Source organism: Pterocles gutturalis, unplaced genomic scaffold (genome assembly GCF_000699245.1).
Source record: "Pterocles gutturalis isolate BGI_N339 unplaced genomic scaffold, ASM69924v1 scaffold10785, whole genome shotgun sequence".
Taxonomy (NCBI): domain Eukaryota; kingdom Metazoa; phylum Chordata; class Aves; order Pterocliformes; family Pteroclidae; genus Pterocles; species Pterocles gutturalis.
The window spans coordinates 69,865-95,799 of NW_010138301.1; the positions used below are offsets into that span (position 1 = coordinate 69,865).

The 25,935-nt window shown below is 35.8% G+C and overlaps 1 protein-coding gene across 1 annotated transcript in view; it reads right to left on the reverse strand.

Moving 5' to 3' along the window:
* Positions 1–23,404, reverse strand: part of CSMD3 (CUB and Sushi multiple domains 3) — a gene marked incomplete at its 3' end in the record, with an annotated part of 84,034 nt that extends 60,630 nt beyond the window's left edge. The window contains exons 1-2 of the mRNA XM_010082946.1: positions 23,245–23,404; positions 6,679–6,800 (exon numbers count right to left, since the gene is read on the reverse strand). Of these exons, the coding sequence (XP_010081248.1) occupies positions 6,679–6,800; positions 23,245–23,404 (282 nt within the window). The remainder of the gene's footprint in view (positions 1–6,678; positions 6,801–23,244) is intronic.
* Between the last annotated feature and the right edge of the window lie 2,531 nt (positions 23,405–25,935).

A 25,935-nucleotide genomic window follows, 5' to 3' on the forward strand; every position in this document is an offset into this window, starting at 1 on the left:
GCAAAAATAATAATTTTTAAAAACAAACCTAAAAAGAAAACCCAACTATCTCTTAACTCAGACATAAATCATTGATTTCAAAATTTTAAAATGTAATAGATAAAAACATAAGAATGTCAACACTGACAAACTTTTGAAACCCATATTCTAAAGAATACATTCTAAAGAATACATTTATGCATGTAGTAAGAATACTTTTATGCTTGAAACACACTGAATGTAAAATTTAGAATACGACGGTGACAAGCAAAAAACAGCATATAATCAAGTTTGTTTTTTTTTTTAATTCCTGCCACGTAAAATTAACAGAACCAGAACATAGCTTTCTGATCCATCTAAATTTAACAATGAGCTTATATATTTATTTTCTCCTTACAATTTTGGAAGACAACTTGATCCTTTTTTTAAAGGAACCCTTTTGTTTATTTTTCTCCTTCCTAATACATGGTGGTGAAAAATATGTGGTGCGAATATAGCTGAGATCTGTCAGAAAGGCTGTCATTCTAGCACTGACATTTTCCACAATGTTTCTGTCACTGTGGATTAGAAAAAAAATTAGCAAGTCTAATTGATAAGACTCGAACTCCGGTTAACTTTAGCCGTAATTCATATTTCAGTGACATTTTAGCCTGTTGTTAAATTTCAACTAATCACTTTGTGATCCACCCTTTTGAGGGGCATCATCAAGAGTCACAGTTGCAATTTTCTTATCCCATGTGCTATTTAAGCAAACAACATGAACTAGATTTTAACGTAGCCCAGCAAACAGCATCTTTATCATTACTAGTAAAAAAACACAGGATTTGTACTGATCTGACAATGAGCATCTCAGCATTATTTGGCTTTCTCTTGGCCTAAACTGGTTGTAGCATGTTTATGCTACGATAACAATTATCTAGCAATTACTAACTAAAAGGTCTGGTTTAGCTCTGCAAATATTGTATATGGGAAAAAGACTCTAACAAACCAGGGCATTCACTGTCTAACAAATAACAGGCCTTTGTGTTAAGTGAAGCTGAGGAAATTGGGCAGCTTTCAAACTTCACCTTGTAATAAATTAAAAGGAAGCAGGTGAAGATACAAAAAACTTAATTGTGCCTTTGTACAGTGCTGGAAACAGTCTTCTTTATTAGCAATGAGGCCAATTTATTTTGTTAAGTTAAAGCAGAAGGACACAGCAAACTAATATTATTGTATAAAATACAGGAAATTTGTACTTTTTTTAGGTATTAGCTAAGAATGAAAAAGTTAAATTCAACATTCATATATTGGCAAAATATCTAGATCATTTGAAGCACCAAAATTATAAGAACACCTATAATAAAGAATTGCCATATGATTTCATGCCACTTGTCAAACAGGTAATTTGCAGATTTATAATCTACAAATTTACATATGCCTTACGTTTTATTTGTTGTTTTTTCTACACATTTTCTGCATATTAAAAGCAGATAACATCTTTCTTTCCCTCACTGTCTGCAATTTTATCATGTTTATCATTCATTCTGTGTTTTAAAATTAACAACAAAGACTTTCTGAAAAAGCTAACAGAACACCTGCAGAATTTGTGTCAGGAAAAGCAGCAGTAGATATTTGAGTTACGGAAGCAATAAAAAATACAAAATGAGGTTTTCTTATTCAGACAACACACTACAGAAAATCTTGCAATGTTTATAACAATACGAAAATGCTTTCATTATGATAATTCAAGTTCAAGAACTGACATTTAATGTTTTAGAACATCAAATCGGGATGGTTGCCAGCTTTACCAAAAAATGGGAAATCACTCTGCCCAGTGTTTACTCTGGTAAGATAAGACATAGTAGGTATTCAGCGCAGGGAAATTCAAAGACACTTTCTTTTCTTAAGAATCAGTAGATAAAGCTATAATAGTTTGTGTTGAAGCAGTTTTCACAGAAAATGCCTTTCTCTATTTTCTATCTAGTTGGCATTAACTGAATCAGTTGTCCAGCGTGAAAAAAAACTTTTTTTCTATTGCTTAAAAATATACTGTTTCCCACTCCTCTCTCCACTGCAGGCTCCCAGCAGGTTGGGTTTTTTTCCCCTCAACTCTGTCTTCTATTAACATTTTCATAGATAAACTGGCAGGGACACCTTCCACTACACCAGGCTGCTCAAAGCCTCATCCAGCCTGGCCTTCAACACCTCCAGGGATGGGGCATCCACAGCTTCTCTATTTCACTGGTACAAAGTTACGTACAAATTGCCTTGTATTGGGTTTGTGTGGCGGGGTTTTGGTAGCAAGACGAGGGGCTACAGGGGTGGCTCCTGCAATAAGCTGCTGGAAGCTTCCCTGGCTCCAAGCTGGACCCACTGCTGGCCAAGGCCAAGCCTACCTGTGACAGCGGGAGTACCTCTGTGACAACAGATTTAAGAATGGAAAAAAAAAAAACCTGCTGGGAACCTGCAGCAGAGAGAGGAGTGAGATGTGCAAGAAATAACTACTGAGACACCACCAAGATCAGTGAAGAAAGGAGGGGGAGGAGGTGTGCCAGAGCAGAGACTCCTCTGCATCCTGTGGTGAGGCAGCAAGCTGGTCCCGGCAGGCCATGGAGGGTAACGGTGGAGCAGAGATCCACCTGAAGCCTGTGGAGCACCCAAGACCTGGTCAGGGGGCTGGGCCTGAAGGAGGCCGTGAGTCTGTGTGCGGGACCCACGCCGGAGGCATTTGTGAAGAACCGCAGCCCACACAGGACTGTCTCCCGTGGCAGGGACCCCAGGCTGTAGTGGGGGAAGAGTGTGAGGAGTCCTCCTCCTGAGGAGGAAGGAGCAGCAGAAACAACATGTGATGAACTGACCACAACCCTATTCCCTGTGCCGCTGCACTGCTGTCGGGGAGGAGATAGAGAAATGGGAAGTAAAGTTAAGCCTGGGAAGAAGGGAGGGGGGGGGGGAAGGGGTTCTAAGATTTAGTTTTTATTTCTCGGGGGAGGTATTTTTAAGATTTGGTTTTAGTTCTCACTATCCTATTCTAATTGGTAAAAAATTAAACTGATTTTTTCCCTGAGTCTGTTTTCCCCTTGTCAGTAATTGGTGAACGATCCCTCCCTGTCCTTGTCTCAACCCACAAGCCTTTTGTTTGTATTTGCTGCTCCTGGGAGGAGGTGAGCTTACTCTTAAGGGTGGTGCTTTTGCCAGCTGGGCCTAAACCACAACATGCCCATATTTCTTTTTCCAATACATCACTATTCAGAGCTTTGGCACATCATAGATTTCCTTCTAACAATAATCTTTATTATTTTCTCTTGAACAGATCAGCTCCACAGAACAGAATCCTGGTAAGAATAAGCATGCAAAACACATGCACAAGAACAATAAAAACATGCGGATCTCACTGATACCAGCTGTGTGGGGCACACTCATCAATTAGTTTTATTATGACCTTCCTTTCACAACTGATTTTTATTTAATTTCTCTGCTTTTCAATAGTAAACTCACTGTCTTCACTTGCCATGTTTGAGGTAGTTAGTCACGGTTCTACTGCACTCCCAGCAAGGCTTGCAAGTGAATAGCATCTCTGGTTAACAGTGTGAGGCAAGAGACCAACTGTAATGCAGTACAAATCTAAGGAGGCAGGTGACTGCCTGGGAAAATATTTCTTTCATCTATATCGTACTGATACCAAACTTATTTCTGAAACCAGGTAAGGAAGAAAACTAGCCAGATTCAATCCTGAAACAGGCATGTAGACATGGGAGGCATGTCCATTACACCAGAGTGAAAGTTCCTTTCAGGGTCTTTCACCTACTGCTTTTCCCCTTAGAAGATTCTTAATTTCTGAGCTCTTTTGTTGCAAATGATGCAACAGAAGAAGCTTTGAAATACCAGATCAATAAACCCTGAAACACCAGGATCAATGTCTCCATGGTTCTCACGGCTGCAGTATAAAATATTGTAAATATTACTGTGTTATAATGAACACCATGACTTTATTTGTTGTAGTCATTATAAATAACTCTTAATGGCTAATCATTATACATCAATGAGATTTCTGACTTCAAGGCAAATATCAAAAGTTATGCCTTTTAGCATTCATGCAAGGCAAGCACTACTGTATTCAGAACAACAAGGCAATGTTAGCACTACATTAAACCACTGATTATGTAAGCACAACTTTACACATGCAGATGCCTCAACATACGCTAAAAAGAAGTTGATCTAATTTGTAAAATGATCTCATTTTCTTTTAACCTCAAAAAGTTTAGTTCTTCTAATCAGTGCTATACACCTTTTCTATTTATACTGAAAACTATAAACATACCTGAATGTTGTTTCAGATAACATTGTAAACCTTTTATCTACCCACTCTTTTAGAAACCCCATAATTATCTGTGAGTCTGCATTTCATTGCAGTATCGAAGACGTATAATTATATCCAACCAATAACACACAAAGAAGAGTATTTTCTGGGTAATGTTGAAGCTATTATAAACATATCTGCAGTAAATAGGATAATTCCTTGCACTATGATCTGCACATGATGAATCTAAGGCTTCTCAGAGTTCAGGAATTTCAGTGGTACATCACAAAAGTGCAGGAACAGTCTCCAACACTAATGTTTTGAAATAAAATATCTTGCTTAATCTAGCATTTCTTCTTTCCATTATTGTTACTGACATAACTCACTGATGTACAATCCACTAAGTATTCTTGATTATGGCCTTATTTAAAAGTTCATACTTAATTTTAAATAAATGACCTGTTCTTAGCTATCATTTTCACTCTTTTACTGTACCTTCAACACTTTCACAGTATTTAAATACATGAGGGGACAGATAAATATGTAAGTTGTGGTAATTTAACTTTGGCTGTCTGCCAGATGCCCACCAAGCCACTTTATCACTCCCCCTCATCAGGACCAGAGCAGAAAATGGGATGAAAAAGCTCCTGGGTTGAGATAAGGACAGGGAGATCACTCACTAGTTAGCATCACAGGCAAAAACAGACCTGACTTGGAGAAGATTAATTTGATTTATTGACAATTAAAATAAGAGTAAACTAATACCTCCACCCAAGGGTAATCCTTTACATTCTTGAAGTCATTAATATCTTAACCCTGCAGTCACCTGTGATTTACCAGTTTGTGAGCTTAAAGTTTTGTTTCTACCATTGGTAGAACGTACAAAAATCTCATTTGGCTTTTTTGTTACGTAGACATGCCCTTGCTGCATTTAAGAAAAGAAACCATTTTATGCAAACTATGGCCAAAAAGGCCTTAAATTCATTCTATACAACAGTTCAGTGGTTGTTTTCAAGACATTTAAAGCACTTGTTCAAAGTGTAAGCTCTGTGTTTAATTTCTTCAAAGAAATAATTTCCTCAGTATTAAATTCTATCAATTGCCATATTTGACATAACTTTGTCAGAAATTCTAGATGTGCACAAATTTCATCTTGCTAACACCTTTTGATTAAAGAAATAAAAATATGAAGCGTCGTAGGGCCAGAGAAATGGATCTTAACTTTTACTTTTGAATTTTGTCCCCATCTGTGGGATAGAGACTGCTCAAAGGCTCTTGACGCATTTTTTGATGATCTATAAATCAGAAATTGGATCAGAAGTCCTCAGAAAAAAAGGATAAAACAAGCAAACAACCCTTCCTTCCCCCCCAAAGACATCTACCATTGCTATTATGAATATCCTAATCACTTGATTAAATATCCTTTTTTCTTCTTGCAAAGTGGAGCATAAGGATGGCTCTCACACAGGTCTATGTAAACTTAGAGGTAGAAATGCACCAGTGTAGATAAATGGCTTCTGAAATGTAATCAGGTTTTCACTGAGCCCTCTGGCTTTCTGGTTAATAAACTCAGGTGTAAAAGAGCAGGCCTTCTATGCCTTTCTGATCAATTAATGCGGTGTGATGCAGATAGCAAAATAAAACAGAAATTAGGAGGCAGAATATAGCCCTGTAGCAGCCAATACAGATGTTGACAGTCCTTTACAAAACATTCCTGAGCTGTGGAGCTAATTTTTGTTTTATTACATCTAAGGAAGTCCATTACATTGCATTCAGATAAAATGATACACCTGGAAACAGAATATAGCCAGTGCTGCCAGGTGTCTATACCTTGAATTTAAAGACACTGGCATCATAACTTAGCTTTATTGCTCTATGTTGACTCAAGTGGTATTATCAGAACACCTAGTACATTTGGTTTAACGTGTAGGTATAAAGTATACATGATTTTAATACCGTAGATCAGACAATGAAATAAATTATGCAACTTTATAACAGGCCTTCATGAAATAAAAGTGAATTTGTGAACTTCAGTGATTTCTCACACAGTCTAAGGTCAAATACGATATAAACAGTCTTACACACAAACAGCTCTACTGATTCTAATACAATATTAGTGTACCCATTACATTGCTTCATACCATTGGCTTCTGGGAATTCATTTAGAGAATTACATAAAAACACAATGGCATTTGGCACACAAGAAGGAAAACACTCTTAGGGGAAACAACAAGTTTCAACATCTCTCCATACCTATCTAATATCGGACATTTCTTAGAAATGTCTGCAATGCACCAAGTACAGCAGCTGGACTGCAGAAATAAATCATATAAGTGAAAAACGTTGTTGTCTACATATGTTTTTGTTTTGTTTCTCTTTTTTCTTTTTTTAAATCAAAGCCAAAATTTTATACTTACTTTATTAGCATTGATAGCTGTGATGACCCACACACATTGAGCATTGCTGTCATACTGGAATGGAAAATTGGGTGATGTAAAGGTGCCTCCAGGTCCCTGAAGATTTGATCCGCAAGTCTTGACTGTCAAAATAAAGTTCACCGTTTAATTCACATACAAAATACATGTAGCAGACTCATAAACCAAACTCTAACTTACATTAATCAAGATGTGAAAGATTAAAAAAACCATTGACCAAAAATATAACCACCTCATACAAGATAATAGAATATTCATGTCTAGTTATTCTGAAAAAGTAGAATACACTCTCTTGTGTCCAAGCATACAATCTTAAAAAAAAACAACAAAAACAACCACTGTCCAACCCATTGAACCAATGGCTGAAGGACCAGAAACTTTAAAGGAAACCCATCACAACTTCCTTACACAAAACAATATTATCTATTTTTAGAGACTACAAAAGGCATTTATTTACAAATCCAAGTCTGTGTGATTATTTACAGTAGCATATTTTAAGTAAAACAAACTGATATCCTTATCTACTGTGGTTGCATATCACATCACAAATAACACAAGGACAAACTGTGTCCTTTCTGCTTGAGAATTACATTTTTAAGGCACTAAATTAATAGTCTGTTGAAGTTCAGTAGCTGAAACCATTGAGGTCATGAGACTAATGCTGAACACAGCTTTTCGCCCATGTTTTTAATAAAAACACTATATTACTTCATATCTGTGTGTGACAAGAAAGTCAAGAGGGAGAAACCATTGAGTGTTCTAGGCTCCATCTGAACGTGTGAGTCCGTCCTTCGGGGCAGAGCTGGGACATAAAGCACATCCCCTTTGCATGTATGCTGTGGTAGAGTTATTGAGCTGTGTTAGCTGCCTTTTCTCAGGGTAGCCGCATATTGGAGGTCTCAAAGGAAAGCCATGTCATTCTGTAGTGGAATAGTCTTGATAAAAGCTAAGTGTCTGACTCCTAGTTTCTACTATTCATACTCATTTGAAACTACTAACAGACATCTACTTTCAGTACCATAGTCTGAAATCCAGAAGAAAAAAAAAAATCACAAATTAAACCAGTCAATTGACTTCGTAAACTATTTAAGGAGGAAAAAAGGAGTGGTTAAAATATGAATCTTCATTCAACTGAATATACAAATACAAAAAGGTGCAAAGATTAAGGTATTAGCTATACTTATTTGCAGTTTAGGAAAACTTCTGATACAGCAGCATAAAATAATGAAACATTGTGGGTTAACATTGAATTTCTGTGGAGATAAAAGGAGAAAAATGTACATCTTTAGGGTTTTCATGGCTACATATGATTGATCTGTCAAAATTAATTGGTTACTACTTCAAGATTGCAGCAATTCAAGCTAGCCCCAAAGCATTAGTCAAAATCTGAGCTGCTGTGTTTTGAAGAAACTGAAATATTAAAAGTGTAAATATCAGGAAATTAATCATTATTATCATTAAGAAACAGATTAGTTCCTTCACAGATTACTCTTGTGTCTTCTGAAGTTTCTCTCCTGGCTTTAGTTCATTATTATTCAGCAAGAATTTGCTTTCTTTTTCAGAACTGATCTAAAGGCATGAATTATATTGCTATTCCTATTCAGATAATTTATATGTTTGAAGATTAGTTCTGATTGTGCTCCTGAAAATTTTGTACAGTATTTGGAAATACATAAAGATATGGATGTCTAATACCTTCAAAAACAAACAACTTATGGTCACAGATGCATACTGAACCCACTCAATAACTACTCACTCAATGACAGTAATAACAGTTCAGTAAAATACAAGCATGAGACCAACAAAATTTCACTTTCATTTTTTTCATAATATAGGGACTTTACTGCACCTCTCTAGAAGCAAATTAAACACAGCAATACATACGATGTACCATTTAGAGTTAATACGCTTCTTATATTTCTAAGTCACTATCTCTATATGAAGAGAAAATTTAAATTTCCTTACAGTACCAGTTCTGATTTCAGACACTGTAAACACAGAAAAAGGATCATTAATTCATTTTACATGTAACAGACAAAAAAACGCTGATTTTATTCAAGTCAAGCAGGAAACTGGTACTGTCCTTTTGATTCTCTGTAGTATAGTTTTCTTCACTGGAGAAAGATCCAAACCAGAGCTCCAGCCCTTGCTTCAACAATTCATAAGACATCATTGTAGTCCAAGTATGGAATCAGCTTTTGGTGGGAGACGGAAATCAGTGAACTGGTGGTAAGCTTTTGCCATTCCAGTACTCCAGTCTGCTCTTCAGAAATTATTAGGAGTTTTGCTATTAATTAATTGCTATTTATTATATTATTCAGAGATTCAATTTAAATTTATATTTGAGATTAGAATGAAGACATAAAAACCCATTATCAGTATGGCAAATAATTTAACTAAGCAAAGACGATACATCTAGAGAAACAATTATGTGGCTTGGACAAAAATGTACAGGATAGCAACTCTGTAGCATCTGGTGACTATCGGAAAACTAATATTATCAAAGGTGGAAAGGGAGAAATATAAATCTTTTGAATAGCTGAAATTTAACCTCTCTATATATATTTAAAATAAGTAAAGAACCATGTAGTTAATGGAGCTTTACAGATCCATAGGAGACAAAAATCTGATGTACCAGTTTAAACTATAAAAGACTTTCTGGAAAATAGAAACTTATCCTACCAGTGCATACATGTGCTTTCTAACGGCCAGAGAAAATGTGAAAACCACAAAACGAATGCAAGCCTACATCGAGAAATAATTAATTACAATTATGCCTATAGAAGTATGTCATATAAACCCTAAAGCAGTGTAAAATTTATTGAAAACAATTAACTATGATTGCATATAAAAGTCAGAGCAAATACTAAGGAAGACAATTTTCTTTTTTCAGTCCTTAATACTGAAGGTAGTACAAGAACACTCAAATATACTGCGTGAGTTTGATGTGTAAAAATCTGTAAAACCCCTTAAAAAAAATTTACCATCACCACCAAAATTGTGAAAGCATAAGAAACAATGCATTATCCTGAGAAGATAGATAAACAAGAGACACCTTAGTAAGGGGAAGCTGATTAAAGACAAGTAGTCGATTAAAAAATAATCACTGTCTGAGTGTGTGCTAAAGGCTCAGCACTATATGTAAAACAAGAAAGTTCAGCTTGTTAGAGTTCCATGGAAATTTTTCTAAATTAAAAGATAAAGTCAGAATTTAATTGGATTTTCAGAAAGCTATTAGCAAGGCCACTCACTCAGAAGAGTCTAAACAGGAAAAAGTGAGAGCCAGTTAAGCAACTGGAAAAAGAAAATCATGAACTTACTTAATAACAGAATATTTTTCACTGAATTGATATAAAGACATTTTCATTACAGTTCTTGTATACAGACAATATGAAAAACATATATATGCCCTCTATATACACATACAGGCATAGATGTAGAGACTGAATTTGTATATTAATTGCAGAAAAGTGCAAATTTAGCGTACCACATTTTTCCATTTGCTTAGGTGGAGCTGGGCAGCACAAGGAAGGGCTGTCGACACCCTCAGAGTCCTAAGAAAATCTCTTTTCTAACAGTTGTATCACACCGCATTTCAGCAAAAGCCATCTATGTGTCACTCCCTGTCCAGAACACCTTTCAAAGTGAAAATTCAAGAGGAAAGGATTTCTTTTAATGATTCAGTTCAGGATAATGAACAAAGCTATTTGTCTTTTTTTCTTTAATTTCTCCCCTATGCTCAATTGTATACAAATCTGAAGATAAACAAGGCTGATGATCTGGCTTAGAATAGCACCACTTCTGATGAAGGACACTTTCTACAGCTCCAGAACATGCATTTCAAGATGGACACAGTTCTCTTAGAAAGACATGTTTGTAAATCTGAAGGAAAGTTTCAAAACCTGAGTACTTTTTTCATAAGTTTTTTATTTTTGATTATTGGTTTTCAAAATTTCTTTTGGTACTCATAGGTGCTCATGTCTCTTAGACATGAGGTCATGTATTTATATACAGAACAGTTTGTTAAGTCTTTCTAAAAAAACAATCAAATACAAATATTTATATGTTTCAATTAATACAGAAGCTGTCACAGCAAGCTGGGTTTTAATCTTATTTTCAAAGACTGGAGGAATAACTTTAATTATAAGCCTGTAATTTTTCCATAAGTTTCTTAGATAATGTCTTTTTAGGTGATGCTCTGGAAACTAGAATAAGTAATAAGCAGACCTGAAATAAGTAATGATAAAATCTGGATTTTCACATAGGAGAATGTGCATACAGGCAAAACTTAGGAAAGCTAGAAAACAGGATTTTATTATATTTACAAGCCCAGCTGAGCAATCAGGAATATATTATATTGTTTTTATAAAGAGCTACACTTAATGCATATTCTAGATACTGCTACTTTACAATATGTCACAAAACCATACCACATCTGAATAAAAAACACTTTCACATCCACCAAGACTTCTACTTAAAGATTTAAAAAATCATTTACAAAGACTAACTATTTCAGTTTCCCGATATCTCAGTGAGGCGGAAAGGCACGTAACTTTTGCAGAAAGAATATCACCACATAAAAAACTGACTGTTTTCAGATGATTTCAGAAGTTTTGGTTGAGTTCCTTAATCTTTGTTTACTCTTCACTGAGCACCTCTATGAGCCTACCACTACTCCATAGAAAACACCAGCACAGATGCACTTTAAGACATGACAATGGCCCCACATCCCACAATAATTCAATGACAAGCCCAGAATACCTCATTCCAGGCTCTTGCTTTTGTTATTAGGTCACCCATCATTTGGGTGCCCTACTTCGGGATACTATAGTCCCAGGAGAATCTCTGTTTAAAGCATCTCTGTGTCTCTACTTAAATAATCTCTAGAGTTACGGAAATTAAACATTAGATATCAAATACCTATCCTAACCCTTATCCAAATCCAGATTATTTCTAACAGTATATCACATCTATTTTGCCTAAACTACTTTAAGTCTTTAAAGTTAATTATGTTAGCTTTCCTTCAAGGAGAAAGTATCCTCCTCCCCACATGCACAGACATAACTTTGCCATATCCTGGCATATTATACAATGGGATGTAGTTCCTGGAACAACTTGTTAAAATATTTCAAAGAACATCAGACTATCAATGACCTGCAGGAAAAACAAATTACTGGCATTTACCATGCCAAATATTAAATTTTAATCTTAATTTTTTTCACTAGATTTTACAGAGCATCTGTAAAATCACATGAGAGGTGAGAACATCTCATGAGAAGCATATCTCCCAGCAGGATGAACATATTATTCATACTTGAGTCCTAAAAAGCAATAACACTTCCTCTCAAAATTAAAAAAAAGGCAAAAAAAAAAAAACCACAATTTAACCACAATTTAAATAATTATATTTGGCTAAAACTATGTTAATTTTTCCACCCAGTACCGACTATCTGTCCTGGTTTCAGGTGAGACAGAGTTAACTTTCTTTCTAGTAGCTAGTAAGAGGCTATGTTTTGGATTTGTGCTGAGGAGAAGGCTGATGACATACTGATGTTTATAGTTGCTGCCAGGACAGCCAAAGACGTTTCAGCTTCTCTGCTGTGCCAGTGTCTGCAGGGGCAGGAGAAGCTGGGAGGGAGCACAGCCTCCATTACTAGCCTAGGATTCGATCTTAGGTTTGGGATTGAGACCCAAATTGGCCAATGGTCTGTTCCACACCATGCACATCATGCCCAGTATATAGACGAGGGTTGGTCTGGAAGGACTCTCTTGCTCCAGGTTGTCTCCCTCTGGATTGCTCCTCTCTCAGGGTCATCTCAGTCTCTTGCACACTTGGGCTCCTCTCTCTATTATGGGATTGCGGTTTTGGGACTCTCCCTGGTCCAGGATCATTAACTGGGAACAGGCTGAGCCTTGATCATCAGGCGGTATGTAGTTATCACTGTGTGTCACTCATTTGTATATTTGTGTATATTACTACTATTGTTTTCAATATTACTGTTTTTTTAATTATTAATTTGTTCTTATCTCAACCCAAAACTCTCTTTTCCCTTTTCCTTTTAATTCTCTCCCCCATCCCTGGGAGAGGGGAGGTTGAGCAAGCAGCTGTTGTGGCATTTTGCTGCCAGCAAGGGTAAAACTACAACACTATTGAATAGTAAAAGATTATGTGGACATCATGTCATAATATAATATATAGCCATAGCCTCTGCTTCGTAACGATATTTTGAGGTTTCCTGTAATGTGACAACTTTAACTATCTAGGTCTGTGTTAATACTTGGTTCTTACGTGGGACTTTTCAGATCTTATAGGCATTTGTAAAGATTTTTAACAACTCAGTTCTTATTTTTCCCATTGCCCTGCTATACAAGGGGAGTTGGGCATATAAACCAGGCCTCTTAGATAACAAGTACTTTAACAGTCCATACTGTTTAGCAAAAACCTTGTTCCAATCTGGTTCAGATGTCAATAAAGTTAGACATTTTTAAAGTTTTACAACCACACAGGTATAGAAGATACATTCTTACTGACTCATGGGTTTTTACTTTGACACCTACGTCTTTACAGAGGTATTACAAAACTGCTTAAATTATATTTTATACATTCCATTTAAAATATATTCTTCAAGTTATGGTACAACACAAGAATGATTCAATCTTTGACTCTAGAATACCATTTATATGCTTCAGTCTCTGAGGTGTTACTTGTCTAAGTTTACCTAACAATACACTGAAATATGGCATTTATGTCAATATGAAAAAGCAACAGATACAGATTTTTTACAGATAATTTTCTCTAGTCTTAAGTCAGTCACTTAAAGTGTACAAACTATAAACTAACAGTAATGAGTTTTTGGTGACCATTGCTTTAAAGTAAATCCAAAATATGGAGGTTTTGAAGAGTCTTACCAAATTTTCTGGAAGCAGCTATTACATATATTCACAATTACTTATCATTCCAATTAAAGGTAATATTTTTTCATGTTGCACTCCATTAGTCAAGACACTGGATGATATTTAGCCTACTTGAATGTAATCCTTTCTTCAAAGTTCTTTTCCAGTATAACATAGTAGATTTTTTTAACTTCAGAAAATTGCAATGCGTAACAGTAGGAGTATTCAAGGGCAAAGTCACATCCGTGTTTGAAAGCTTGAAGACAACAATTTTTGGTAAGTTAGTTTTAAATAAAACTATCTTCTCATGCTTGAAGAGTTCAATTTCTCTGCCAATATAAACAGTAGTATGTTTAGCTTGCTAATGGTCTTTCAGTTATGTTAGTTCTACACTAGTAAGACTTTTGCCACATAGTCTGCTCTGCAGCTTCAATTATCGACATGACTCTAAAACTTAAAATCATAAATAATCAGGAAGTACAGGCTTTTATCATTTAAGATTTAAGCATACACTTTATTCTTCATTCTTTGTTTAGGAAAAATACAACTCTCCTGTACTTGTGTATTGCAGTACAGCTTATTTCATTTCGGTGTTGTTTCTGAAAGACAATGTATCACTGTATGTCCTAATGTTTATTTCCTATGACTTCAATGTGTAAGTAGAAAAAATAGTAAAGAAAAAAGAAAAAGAAAACAGAAAAAAGAACAAATATTTAGAGGAGGACACCATTTAACTTATGAAGAGGCCAAAATTGTCTAAGCAACATGTCATGGCCAATAATATGAAAATCAATTGTGTTGACAACTTAGGATAGAATTATTTAATTTGGAGTCACTGCCAACAGACAGAAAATAACCAGTACAATCAATAATGTCTTGGCACTTGATCAGGCTTGGAGGGAAACAGTAAAGCCTTGGTGTTCTAACTGTGGAAAAAATAATCACCTCTCATTTTTTCTGCGGATCTTTACTGAGGACGCAAGATGTTACAGCAAAGTTTTCCCTATGTTAACCACCTTCTGAACATGGTAAGCAGATGAGCTAATATCAGATAATCTATCCATCTTTCAGTTCCTCTGTATTCCTCTGCCAGATACCCAGTCCTGCATTACTGTAATCAAAACAATACATGGTCCCTTAATGGAATATTTCCCCTTTAGCAAACAGAAAAATATTCAAAATATTGTCTTTCAGCCTCTCTTCATCCTTTGTCATGTTTTTCTCACATTACCTTGGAGAATTAATAAATGCAAATGAGTAGGATAAAATAAAAATGGCAATAAGTGGTGCCAGTGAACTGGGGACTCATTCATGAGATGAAGGGATGGGACGGATTGCATGTGAAGTCAAGTATCTGTCACTGCTTCTAAAATATGAGGTGATACATCTCTTCACTAGATCTAATGAGTCTTTTTTAAAGAGATTTTTCTTCTTCTCATTACATGCCAAATTTTTAAAAGTTAGAAAAAAGTTCTTCATAAATAATCTAATGTACACACAAAAATGAAATTATTCTACATCTACAATTTTTCAGAAGAATTTCCTTAAACTTCTTAATGTGATTCAATGATAATTGCCTGTACTTGGGAATATGTAGTCATTCTACATGTGCAAAATTTGAATTAATAATTAATAAATACTGAATACTAAAAGTATATTGAATTTGTTAAAATGATGATAGCAACCGTGTATTTTATATCAATATGCACCATTGAACTGCCTAAGAATAACAACTGATGACTTAAGATAACGTGATGAATATCTAATACCAAGCTATACAAGGAAGAGTCTCCCTAAGAAAGTGGCTAGATTTCACAACATAATCAAAGTTTTACAAGTATAGATTTTCTCTCCTTTTTACACAACAGAAAACATCACATTTTTCTTTCAGCTTTGAAAACACTTATAAAATTTGCCGCCCACTACTGGGACCATCCATATGCCTTGTTTTCACACTCCTGGGGATGCAGCTGACTTTGCTTAAAGGCAGCTCAGATGCGGTGCAGCTGTAAACGGGGATCAGCCTGCTGGAAAGTGTGTGTCACAAAGAGCTAAGGTAAGCCCTGCTAGTCCTCAGTCCACTCAGGAGCTGCATTTGACAGTTCAGACACATGGTTCTTGCCTGAGCTACTTTGCAGTGTGCTAATTCACGCAGTCTGAGAAACAAGCAAGACCAGCACTCCATGCTTAGTCAAAGAGTTTTGATCTCATTGGAACTATAGAAATGCAATGTGATAGCTCACATGACTGCAGTACTGAAACGGATGGTTACAAGTGATTCAGGAAATGCAGAAAGTGTAGAAGAGGACTGGTCGGCCTCTATGTAAAAGAGAGAGTTGAGTATGTGAAGTTTATCAATGACAAGAGGACATTCTCTAGAGAGTCTTCATTTAAAAATCAGTGACATCTCCATCAGAGGACATCTCATGACAGATGTCTGCTATAGACCACCTGATCAGGACGAAGCCTTCCCCAAATAACTCACAGAAGCCTTGGTTCTGCAAGTCCTAGTTGTCCTAGGGGACTTTAACTACCCTAATATTTGCTAGGAAAGCAACAAAAAAAAAACAAAAACAAAAGCAATCTGGGAGATTTTCGTAGTGAACTTTGGACAACTTCCTAACACAGCTGCAGAAAGTGACAAACAGGAGTGCTGCCTTTTTAGATCTACTGTTAAAAAAAAAAGAAAGATTTGTTTGAAATCATGACCTTCAACGTTGGTCTTTGCTGCATTACATCATAGAGTTTAAGACCTAAACGGCATGAGAAAGAAGTCGCAGAACAAAGACTAGACTTCAGAATTCCAGTCTAACTGGACCAACCTGGTTTCCTCCTATGATGAAACAACACACTCAGTGGATGAGAAGAGAGCTATAGATATAATTTATCTTTAATTTAGGAAGATATCTGACAGTGTCCTTCAACACCTTCACAAACTCAAAGCAGACCACAAGATGTTTGGAGAACTAGCTATATGGCAGAGTTCAAAGGATGGTGCTTAAAGGCTCAAAGTCAAACTGGCAGACAGGTATGAGTGGAGTTCCTCATTGGTCAGTAATGGGTCTGATTGTGTTCAATATCTTTAAACCTGCTTTGAAAGATGGGATTAAATGCACACTCACCATGTCTGCAGAGTTGCACTGGAAGAAAGAGCCACTATGCAGAGAGAGCTCAGTGGGGTGGAAGACTGGAGAACTTGACAGACTAAGAATGGTTGAAAGTACTGGGTTTGTTCCACCTAGAGATGAGAATCCTCAAGGAGAAATCTAACTGCAGTCTTTTGCTGTCTAAAACGAAGTTATAGAAAACAGATACTCTCTTCACAGGGATGCATGGAGGCAGAATAAAAGGTAACAGTCACAAGTTTCTTTAAGAAGAAACTCTATCTAGATATAAGAAAAAAATTCTCCCTTGTAAGAACTCTTGACCACTGGAATAAGTTGCTAAGAGCAGTGGTAGAGTCTTCCTCACTGTAAGTAGCGAAGACTTGGCTTGAGACAGCTATGGATTACCTGATCTAAGGCCATGCCTGCAACAGGAGATGAGACAATTTCCTGATGCCCTTTCCAGCCTAGACTTCTGATTCTTGGTCAGTGTTTCAGTGTCAAAACGAAAGAACAACTGAATGGGGTTTCACAGAGGTTTCTCCTGAGTCAGGCTCAGGATTTTGACTAACACCTTGAACAGCAGAATGAAGTGTATACTTATTAAAGCTGCATTTAACAAAGAGATGGGAGGGACTGTGAATATATTAGCAAACATAATTAGAATTAAAAATGAGAAATTGAAGAAATTACATTAAAATAGGATGCAATTCAGTAGAGACAAGTACAGGACAAAGCACAAAAATAGGAATGATCAATTCACAAATACAGTACCAGGAGCAAGTCATTCAGCAGCAAGTCTTCAGGGGTTAGAGTAGCTCAAACACACTGAGTGAAAAAGATCTTACTATTATGTAAAAACAACGAAACTGGAAGATATGCATATAGTTATAGGTTGAAAAATGTGTGAAAATGCGATAAATAACTCCTCCTCTCCACCAAACACTGAAAAACTCCCTTCTAAAACATTTTTAGAAACTATATATTAAGAAAGACACAGACCCATTAGGAAAATGATGAAAAGGCTGAAGGTCTATAAATATGACCCATAAGAAAGAACTGACTGAACTGCTGTTGGTTAGTCTAACGAAGAGTAGCTGTTCTTGAAGTATACAATAAGCCATTGAAGAGTCAAGTTAAATAACATGCTCTTTATATAGAAGCCCCTATTGAAATAAGTTGTTTAAGTACAGCAACAAGGGCTCATATCTGATTTAGAAAAATTCTTCTACTTGTAAGACTAATGAAGGACTGGAGTGCTTGAGTAGGATCTAAGAATCCAAGAGCACTTTCCTTGGAAATAATGTTAGGCAAACATCTTCTGGGAATAAATATAGGTGGAGTAAGGAAGTAATACTGACCTGTTAGGACCACTTTCAGCCCTATTGATCTGTTACCTGTATACATGTGTATGTGTATACATATACACACACATTGTTTGTTAGCATCACATTTAAGAAGTCCAGATACCTGTCTACATTTTGTAGAGAAGGGAGGCAAAGGTGGATTCTTCAAAAATGTACTACAGATAAACGTATTTATAAAGGCAAGGTCTAAAATTCATAATGTACATTCTGCTTGCATATCCATATTAATCAAACCGATGTTTACAATCTACCAAACCAACGATACTGAGTGGACGAATTCATTGCTGATTTAGAAATCACTTTAGTCAGTGAAATGACCTGACCAAAATAACAATATGAAGAAAAAAATATTTGTTTTAAATTTGCAATACCCAATTCAAATACATAGTCTCATTTGTTCCTTTTTCTACTGATAAATTACTCTGTACTCCGCCTATTAATTGGATTATCATGTTTTAAACCATAAATTGTGTCTCTCCTTTAGATTTCTCAGATACAAAGAATTATTTCAAAACCACTTTTTCTTTCTACAGATTAGATGAGCTTTTCCAAAATACTGTACTTGTTGCAGAACTTGCTGCTGACTTGCCAGCAGACTTATAAAAGGCAGCATTCATGCTTCACAGGGTCTGAGAAACAAGCAAGTAGAAAACAGGAGCGGCAGGCACGAAAATAATCGACCAACTGTGAATAGATCTATCTGTTTCATTTCCTGAAACGTAAATGAGAGGAAGAGATTTATCAACTGGCAAATACTTTCATAAAGTAGATAATTGTCTTTGCTTAAGCAAGTTGGCTTTATAATAATGGCATTGCCCTGTAGGGGAACACTGAATCCCATGGCAGATAAATAAGTAGGGTCTCAATCCTGAAGTGTTTGAACTACCTCCCTTGAATGAAGTCACAGACAAATCAATAGAAGCAGTCGTGTTATTACAGGCATATATATTAAGCATTTCTTGGGATATGACATTATTAACGACTGCAGAAATTTTCATCCTTCAATCAGCAGACTTCAATGGTAACTCAGTGTGCAGTAAATGCCTGGGCAAATATTCTCATGTCATTTTTTGACCTGTTTCCCCCCCCCCCCTTTCTTGGGAAGGATGCAATGCATCATTTGTTCTGCTGTCCTTTAACAATGGTATGCTACAAGATTTCCTTGAGGCCAATTGAATTTGAACAAATTTAAAAATCCCCAGCAGAATTTCAGGCTTGCATGATGCATTGATCTTGAAAAAGCCCAACTAAAAACTCTAGTGTCTGAGAGGAGGAATCCACCTCAAAATTTCAATAAAATCCAGAAGTTAATTTTCAGCTGCTACTTATATTAATTTATCTGCCTGCTTACAACAGAAAGCCATACTTTCCTCCTACCTCCAAATTCTAACTTCCTTTCAATATACCTTGTCCATAAACCACAATGGGGAAAGTGCCTGGATTTTCTGCCATATTTCTTCATCAGGTCCACCTACCCAAGCAACTGCTATTTTGCTAGGGTGATGGAAGACAAATTAAAACACATATTTAAAATATACTTAAAAAAATATTTGAAAGAAAGGATAACTGTTGGCAAACTACAAGATAATACGACTGCAATTAAATCTAGTCAGGACATTTGATACAACTTCACAATTTTCTCACAGTCTCTTTAGAAGTCAAAAGGATCAGAAATCAGCCAGACCTCCAGAGTAGCATATTCCTGGAAACTAGTGTTAAGATGTAAAAGATGTTGATAATCTACAATATTTACTTTTATTTTGGAAGTGAGGTATCAGTTTTCCTTCTCAAAGTCCTTTTAAATTTCTCCTATAGAAATGCTTCAGACTTATCCCAGATTCACTTTCATTAATATGATCTTACACCAGTTCCAGCTGTTGTTATATAACAACTCCTAAAGAGAGCTAATCTGTCATTTTTGGCAGGCAGGTATAGTCAGCCACTCATATGCCCTATGAGAAAAAGTCCTGAGGATTTATGGTGTCAAATCAAATGTGTCTAACAGAACTAGAAAGTTCCTTTTTAGAACTCTGACCAATTGCAGTATATTAATGTTAACTAATTATTGATATTAACATGCCATTTTTGAAAAAACGTATCATTACTATGGGATTTTTGGTGTGTGCACAATATAATTTTTATAAGTGAAAGAAAATTACAAGCTGTACTGTTCAAACAGGAAACACCACCTGATAAAAAGCAGCGCTTTAGTGACATTTTAAAGAAAAACAGGTGAAGTACCTAATATACCACCTGTGCCCTCATATCTGCATCAGTTCACAATATTAATTTATTTATTGCATTAAATAACATTATGCATGACTGCCTAATTTGTTTGCCCAAATGGTTTATATACAAACATGCAAGTTCAACAAGCAGATGCACACATATTTTTGCAGATACTTTCTTCCTGTTGCTATGTAATCTTTATGCTACTTACACAAAACTCTTTCAAAATGTTTATTGTATGTTCTACGCACAAAATTTAGAGAATACATAATTATCAGTCTGGAAGAAACACTTCTATTCCAGCTTTAGTATATCTAAGAGTCTAACTGAAACATCTTGATCAAAAAATCTAAAATTATAGCACACTAAAGGTACTTAAATCAGTAACTGTAATGCAACTAGTGACACTCTAAAGCATTTATGTTACTATTTCTGTGGGATATAAAAGCCAAGAATCTTCAGGTTGTAATTTTATTATGGTTATCATATAAGAAATACATAAAACCTTCATCAGCCACACTCACATGTGACCGCAATGATGGTTTGTTGTTTTCTTTTTTCATGAACCAGTTTTGAAATCTGGGTGTTCTTTCATTTATAAAACAGAGAAAATAGGGACTGGAAGAACTTTGAGAAGATACTTAGACCATTACCCCAGCTCAAGATGAGATTACATGTACTTAAACTCTCCTGGATACATATATATAGATATCTCTCACATGTTCTTGAAAACATATACTCACATACCTAAATACCCCTTCCTTCAGAAGTTTTGCTAGTGTCCAACCATAAACCTTCCTTTGCACAATTGTAGCCCATTATATTTTATGCTTTCAGTCTTCTTCCTCTGGATTATTCTTTCTCTAGATCAAAACAGACCAATTCTTTCCCACTTGCTTATATTAAGCTGGTGTTTAGAGAATTTTCATAGTTATAAATATTTTCTTCTCTCCTATTTTCATTGGTCCATATCTTTCTTGAAACTTCATTTCCATAGATGAGAAAATCATTACATAGCTTTAGGCACCTACAGTGGGAGATGGGGTCCTTGATTTAATGAGCTGTGTCTGACAACCTCTTTCAGTGAGCAAGCAACAGACAAAACTAATAGATGATGTCACACTGGTTAACAGTGCACATGAACACCCTTATACAAGTATACAACACCCAGCTGGTTACATGGGAAGATAAGGAGACTACCATTCTAAAATAGGTATCTAATTCAGGATATGTTAATACACTGAAAAACTCTAGCGGATAAAGCTTACTAGTTTTACTATAAATAATGGTTTAATTTATGTGCATTACACGGTTAATTCTGCTATGTATGCATGTCTCTGTGTGTGTATATCTATTTAGCAATTTACAGAAAGACAGAATGGTTTGGGTTGGAAGGGACCTTAAAGATCATCGAGTTCCAACCCCCCTGCCATGGGCAGGGACACCTCCCACTAGCCCAGGTTGCTCAAAGCCTCATCCAGCCTGGCCTTGAACCCCTCCAGGGATGGGGCATCCACAGCTTCTCTGGACAACCTGGGCCACTGCCTCACCCCCCGCCCAGAAAAAAATTTCTTCCTAATATCTAATCTAAATCTACCCTTCAAACTCTTACCCCTCATCCTAATCACTACACTCCCTGATGAAGAGTCCCTCCCCATCTCTCCTGTAGCCCCCTTTAAGTGCTGGAAGGCTGCTCTAAGGTCTCCCTGGAGCCTTCTCTTCTCCAGGCTGAACAACCCCAACTCTCTCAGCCTGTCCTCACAGGGGAGGTGCTCCAGCCCTCTGACCATCATCATGGCTCTCCTCTGAACTCACTCCAACATTATATAATTATACATACTACAGTACACAGTACTAGGATAGAAAATGTTAATACATATATTTCCACATATACAAGTGAAATTTCTATTTATGTGATATGCTATTATTGAAGCATATTCAACCATGTTTCATTGTAAACTTATTTCTGCAAGTTAGTAAGTTTTCCTTCCTCTCAGATTTGGTAGCTGATTATTCCAACCTATATCAAGCACTTCATTCTTATCCATAGTGAGTCTCATTTAGACTGTCCTGGTACTTTATTAACCAAAAAAAAAAAAAAAACACCACACATGTGATTTACAGATTTTGTAGATTTCTAATATACACCATCTGGATACCACCCACAGATTTTTATGCCCTCTTCCACTCTTCAGAAACATCTCAGTTCCCTCTGGACTTTAGTATAATCATCCATAGCCTTGAATTACAAGATAAATGTCGCTTCTGTTTCCCGTACTCGTGTTCTTTGTGAACAAACTGTACTCTTCAATATTAGGCTTTGCTGTTATGCCAACTTACATGTATATATACACCCTAATATTTTTATTATATATACACTAACCTACACATAATATATATATATACACACCAATACTTTAATTCATTGATTCAGGTATTTGTCATACTTCTTGCCACAGTTTGTGGACATCAAACATATTCAGCACAATGACTTGTGCTTTTCTTCTGTATACATTTTTTTCTGTATTTTTTGCCCTTTGTCCATTTGGTCAGAGTCAAAACCATGTATAGATTTACTTTTCCAGTCCTTATCAATCCTAAATTCAAGTCTCTGATCTGCTTACTATCAGCTATACTATCAGCTGTATATTGAATCATTGCAATTTTGAAACCCATCTCGGTGAGTCTTAATATTTAGTATGTGACAGATTTTCATCAGCTCATTATGAAGTGAACTTCATAACGTAAGTTCCCAAGTAAAATAGCTGAATATACTGAAAATACTGAAATACAAAGTTCATATTAAACAAAACAGTATAGGTGAGAACTTCTAAGAAAGAACACCAGGATTAAAGCTTCAGGTACTTACAAATATTATTTTAATAGGGTTGGCTATCAAACAATAGATAGATTTGAAAGACCAAATCACTAAAAGGGTAAGAATTCCTCTTTACCTTTACACACAGGCCTATGATCACTCCATGCAGCGAAAACTTCAGCTATCCTCTGACAGGTGATACTTTTTGAACCTTGTAGCACATAATCTTCATCACAGGAGAACTGTACTGTTGCTCCCAAGCTAAAATCAAACAATGACATAAAAAGAAGCAGCATTATTTTACAAATAGGTATCAGTTTTTCATTCTTTTAGGTATGATGGTCCTGACAAACAATACAAATATATAAACCACTAAATATGATTTTTTGCTCTTTGCAGTAAATGGCTGCAGGCTACGTACTAGCCTGACAGTGCACAGCACTTAGCCCCCTCTGGGCTCGCTTTAGTCGGAACTGCTTTACCTCTTTTAAACAGTCGTCTAGAGGTCAAGCGACTATTTTCCGACCTAACTTCTGACTTTGATGTAATAAAGGTTTGACAAACCTGGGCACTTTGTAACAAACAGTAACTATTTATGTTAATTGAAGCTAGGAAACAAAGAGAAAGAGATATAAGGAAATCACCTAGAAGAGCCAAAAGGTCAACCACAAGACTGAGGAAGAAATCCCCACTATAAACATTGCATTCCTCCCAGGGAAAACCTCAGCATACAGATGACTTGCTGTAAGTGTCCTCTACCCCTTATTCTTCTTGAGGAAGTTCGGTGCTTTTGACTTTAGAACCAGAAAGGCATTAAAGAGGGGAGCATAATACCAGAAAAAAAGGATTAGATATTAATAAGTTTTCTTTAATTTAAAAAATGGCATATTATTAAGAAGACTTTCCTGTATTCATTTGGACTAGAAATGCACACTTGTAAAAAGACTAATAATAGCTGGGTTTTATATTTTGATTAATAGGTTAAGATTTTAATTAGGCTACCAGTAAATTCTTGACTCTACAGAAATGTCGTGTTTTCTCTTGCCAGTAACAAAATCCTGAATCTAATGACTACTAGGCAATTAAAGTTACAAGGCAAATATGAACATTTGCTCCTTTAACTGGCATATGTGTCTCAAATTAATGGAAGAAAATACAAGAATTCTAAAAACATCTTTCTAGGCATTTAGCTCTGATTATTTATGAAGTGATAATCCTGGTTTCAAAAGATTTTGTACTTTTCTATATAGAGCTGATATTTGGTGTTGCAAACTTGACACAGAACAAAAGAGGAAATAAACTTGGTTTGTTTTGTTTTTTCTGAGGGGGTAGATTGATTGGTGGTTTGGGGTTTTTTTAGTTTGGAAAAGTTAAAAAACTCTATATATACATGTGTACTGTTGAGATAATTCTACTGCTCCTTTAATATCACTAGTTTCCAGTCCCGATTACAGCTGAAAAAAGTCAATATATCAGGCCTTTCTCTGAAATCAGTATCTCACACTCCATTTCAGCTTGCTTTTTCTGTCTGTCATAATTGTACAGTATTTCTATAAACCGTGACTGTGGACAACCCCTATATTGTCATAAAGATCTTCAGAGAGCTCCTTTTACCTTATCAATTGCTAAATTATCATCATTATGGTTTTGAACTAAAAGGTGGTGTTATCATCTATCCTATTCCATGTATAAGACCAATGAGGAAGAATCACCAATCCGTGATTTAGTGTGTTACCTCATGCCTGTGGCAAAAATGAATGACATTTGGGAAATGCTCTTCTTTTACTCTCCAATCAAGAAGGAATACACCCAAAATACTAAAGCAGAGATGTTATTGAAGAAATTCTGAGAAGAGCCAAGTAAACCAAAAATTAATATTTTTAGTATCTCATGTACAGTGACAATGCATTTTGTAGTGAAGGACATTTTGTAAGTAGAATTTGGAGGAGTATCATCACTTTTTTCACCCTGTCACTAGGTACTGATAAAGCTTTATGTCTTCATGTCAAAAACACATGACGAAACCTTTCAGAAAAAGATCAAACAGCATTATTTACCCAACTCCACAACGACTGCACAAAGATACTTGTGTGCACATGACCAGGACTATCAATAAGAAATTCTTTACAACAAGAAGTACAACAAAACACAGTATTTTGAAAAGGCTTCCAAAAGTGGAAAAGTACAACTTCTTTTTCCTTCATTATTCTTATTTCTAGATGTCCTAATATTAACAAATATTTTTCTTTATATGTAATATCTAACACAATGTCCATGACCAGTGGTATTCCCTAGTCTAGGAACAGCTAATACTATGGGTGTTAGTAAGTGTAAAGCACAAGGGCACAAAGACACACTCAGAACATAACTAAACACAGGTGTGCTGACGTTCTGAGAAAACACAAAGCAGTCCTTATCCATGGGGGAATAAGGAAGGTGCTGATATAAAGGCAAACAGTATGTTGAAGTAAATTATTCTTTAATGGCATTTTATCATTGTACTATTGTTATCATTTCCCAATGATACTGTGTACATACATATCTGGATATGATGCTTTTAAAAATCAATTCAGAAATCTGAATACCTCGAAACTATGTAAGGTTTCTTGTTTTCTCTTAATTCTGCTATAATAGAACAGAAGCAGATAGCTTCTTTATTTAACTACCTGTGAAGAAATTAGAGGGGTCGTGTTTTGGTTTTTTATTATTTTGTTGCACTACTTTGAAAAATCTGCTATAATGGAACAGAAACATAGCTTCTTTATTTAACTACCTGTGAAGAAATTAGAGGGGTCGTGTTTTGGTTTTTTATTACTTTGTTGCACTA